We start from the raw sequence: 2,934 nt of genomic DNA, 5'->3' as shown, positions 1-2,934 counted from the left end.
TCTTCATTTATATTAAATTTCGGAATCCTAATATATTGATCTTCTTGTATAAAATTAATTTTGGGAATCGGTAAATTTTTGATCTCTTCTATTATTTCTATTTTTGGTACTTGAATATTTTCTTCATATCTTTCAACATTAAATTCTGGGATTGTAATATCATTTTCTTCTGTTGTTTTATTAAAATGTGGTATTATAACATCTTCTGGAAATATTTTAAAGTTTGGGATTCTAATGTTTATATCTTGTGAATTTAAATTGGGATTAGGTCTGTTATTAGGATTATCATTATCACCTATAATAATTCCTAATGTTGGGAATTTATTGTTTTTGGATAAAAGAAATAGAAAACCATCAAGAAAACAACATTTTCTGAGCATATCACTATAATAAACATTTGAGTTTGCGTGATCCGTGAATATTAAAAATTATTCCTGGTTCCTCACTTTCTTCAATTTCATTATTATTAATGTTAAGTAAATTAACTATGTCTATATCTCTGAATCTCATGTATGGTGCTAATTCAATTCTTCTCCCTTTATGAAACTTTGTTTAAATGTATAAATAATTCTTCAACGTTTTCGTTTTCTGCCAAGTACAAAGGAAACCATGGACAAAATAATAATTCTTTTTTCATATTATTTCGTATTGCTATCGGTAAGTTGTAGTATGTGAATCTTATTTCATTCCTCATTAAATTTATTTCATCTCCTGTTAGTGTTCTTGCTCTAAAGCATTATATCTTCTACTTCTGTATCTGTACAAGTTTCTTCATCATCTGCATAGTATTCTTGCTCATTAACTATCTTCATATGGTATCTAGTGATACTTGGTACTAATTGTGGATGTGTTTGGTAACTTGGTGTTTGATCTGATCGAAATCTGATTTCGAGATTTTGTTCTTCATTTGGTCCCATATTCTCTCTGAAAGGTTCTGGACTGGTGTATGTCGATTCTGTGTTGCTTGCGGTGTACTTCGTTGAACTTTCTTCTGCATCTAATCGAGATCTGATTTCGGAATTTCGTTCGTCATATGGGCTCAAACTTTCTCTGAATGGTTCTGGGCTGGTGTATATTGATTCTGTGTTGCTTGCGGTGTACTCTGTTGAACTTTCTTCTGCATCTGATCGAAATCTGATTTCGAAATTTCGTTCGTCATATGGGCTCAAACTTTCTCTGAATGGCTCTGGGCTGGTGTATATTGATTCTGTGTTGCTTGTGATGTTCTCCGTCGAACTTTCTTCTGTATCTGATTCAGGATGGCCGGACTTAAAAAACGGGTTTTTCTTGATAAATTTAGCATTATTAGGCTCTATTTTTGGTCTTGATTTTCGTGTTGTGCATAGTTTCGAACCTAAATGTTTATCTCGGAGAGATAATCTGATATGTTCCGAGATTCTCCAATGATCGTCGGAACTTATATGGTTCTGCTTCTTTCCGGGAGCTCTATCCAGTGGTGCGCTTTTCCCTTCTCTAAGTTGCTCAGGTGAAAAAATAAAAAATCCATCCGCGCTGCTGGAATTTGGTGTTTATTTACGTATATTAGCGCTCACTAGAATGAGTATGTGTTGTATAATGACGCGTCCGTCTTAATTTATTGTAGGTTAACCCTACTGTTATGATCAATGTTAGAACTGTTCTTTGGGGTGGTCGAAACCGTTTTAACAGATCGTGTCACTTTTCTTTTCTTCTTATTCTTTTTAATAGTAGAATCTTTAACTATTTCTTCTTTCTTTTTTGCATTGATCGCGTATTGCAAAAGTCTAGATGATCGTACAACTCTTGTTCGTCTTTTTAACTCGTTAATACTTTTTCCTTTAAGTATTGAGTTCATCTTCGTCAAGTTATCTTCTTTCTTCTTCTTTTTGTTCTTGTCTATAATAAAGATCTTTTCTTTCATTATAGATTTTTGTATATTATCTTCTTTGATCGGTTTATTGTACTTCCTCTCTGCTTCATTTAATGCGAATTTCATGTATTCCTTTTGTTCTTCTTCATTGGTATCTGATGGTTCTGAGTTTGAAAAAATATCTGAAAAAGGTACTTCTTCTAATTCTTCATCTTCATCTTTATCTTCTTCTTCTTCTTCAGGATTATAATTATCTTCATCAATAACATTAAAGTCTTCTTCTTCTCTTTCTATATTGTTTATATTATTGTTATTATTCTTATTTTGATTTTTATCTTTCTCATAAATTCTATAAAATATTAACATAGATTCTCTCAATGCTGCAATAACACATCTTCTTGAAACTAAATGTATTAATCTTTTGTTTCCATTAAATAATTTCTTTAAATCTTTAGTAGTTTGATTCGGGATAATTCCTAATGATGAAATAATAATTATATAAAAATCTACTTCTATATTAAGTCTATTTTTGCATAATTCTATATAATCTCTATATTTTTCTTCTTTTTCTTTTCTTCTAATAATAAGAGTTGATTCAGAGTTGTTATCGAGATTTCTGATCGTACCATACGGAGAATTGACTTCAATTAAAGTTAATCTATTGTTATTAATATACCATATGTCTGGTTTTAATGTTCCAATTGTTTTGTAATCTTTGTCTATTACTTTGGTGTTCCTATTAAATATTATATTATTACCTTCATAATTATTTTCTTTAATTCCTTTAATTATTTCTTCTACTATTGCATTATGTCTTTTAGTAGTTAAATTTCTAATTTTTAAGCAACCATTAATTCTATGCATTAATGAATCATTTTGATTTAAATTACATCTATTGCATTTAGGATTTATATTTGGGTTTTTCTTATTTAAGATTTCATTTGTTGGTAAATTGTTACATCTTGCTAAAATAGCGAACTTAATAATATTATTACTTGTTGGTGCTCTAAAATTAGATAAAAAAGAAGTTTGAATCAGTTGATTTATCCATTGTACAGAAAGTATGTGCTTTAAATGGTAATTTC

At 29.7% G+C, this 2,934-nt stretch overlaps 1 protein-coding gene across 1 annotated transcript; it reads right to left on the bottom strand.

Annotated features, from left to right (window-relative positions):
• Nucleotides 1–728: 728 nt before the first annotated feature.
• On the bottom strand, nucleotides 729–2,215 carry GO595_005005 (uncharacterized protein; the record flags this gene model as incomplete). The annotated part of the gene is made up of 2 exons (XM_067918201.1): nucleotides 729–1,444; nucleotides 1,810–2,215. The coding sequence occupies 2 exons, from the start codon at nucleotides 2,213–2,215 to the stop codon at nucleotides 729–731; spliced, it is 1,122 nt and encodes a 373-aa protein (XP_067775023.1).
• Between the last annotated feature and the right edge of the window lie 719 nt (nucleotides 2,216–2,934).

Source organism: Histomonas meleagridis (genome assembly GCF_020186115.1).
Source record: "Histomonas meleagridis strain 2922-C6/04-10x chromosome Unknown contig_30, whole genome shotgun sequence".
In the NCBI taxonomy this organism is placed as follows: domain Eukaryota; phylum Parabasalia; order Tritrichomonadida; family Dientamoebidae; genus Histomonas; species Histomonas meleagridis.
This window is presented reverse-complemented; position numbering and strand designations above follow the sequence as displayed.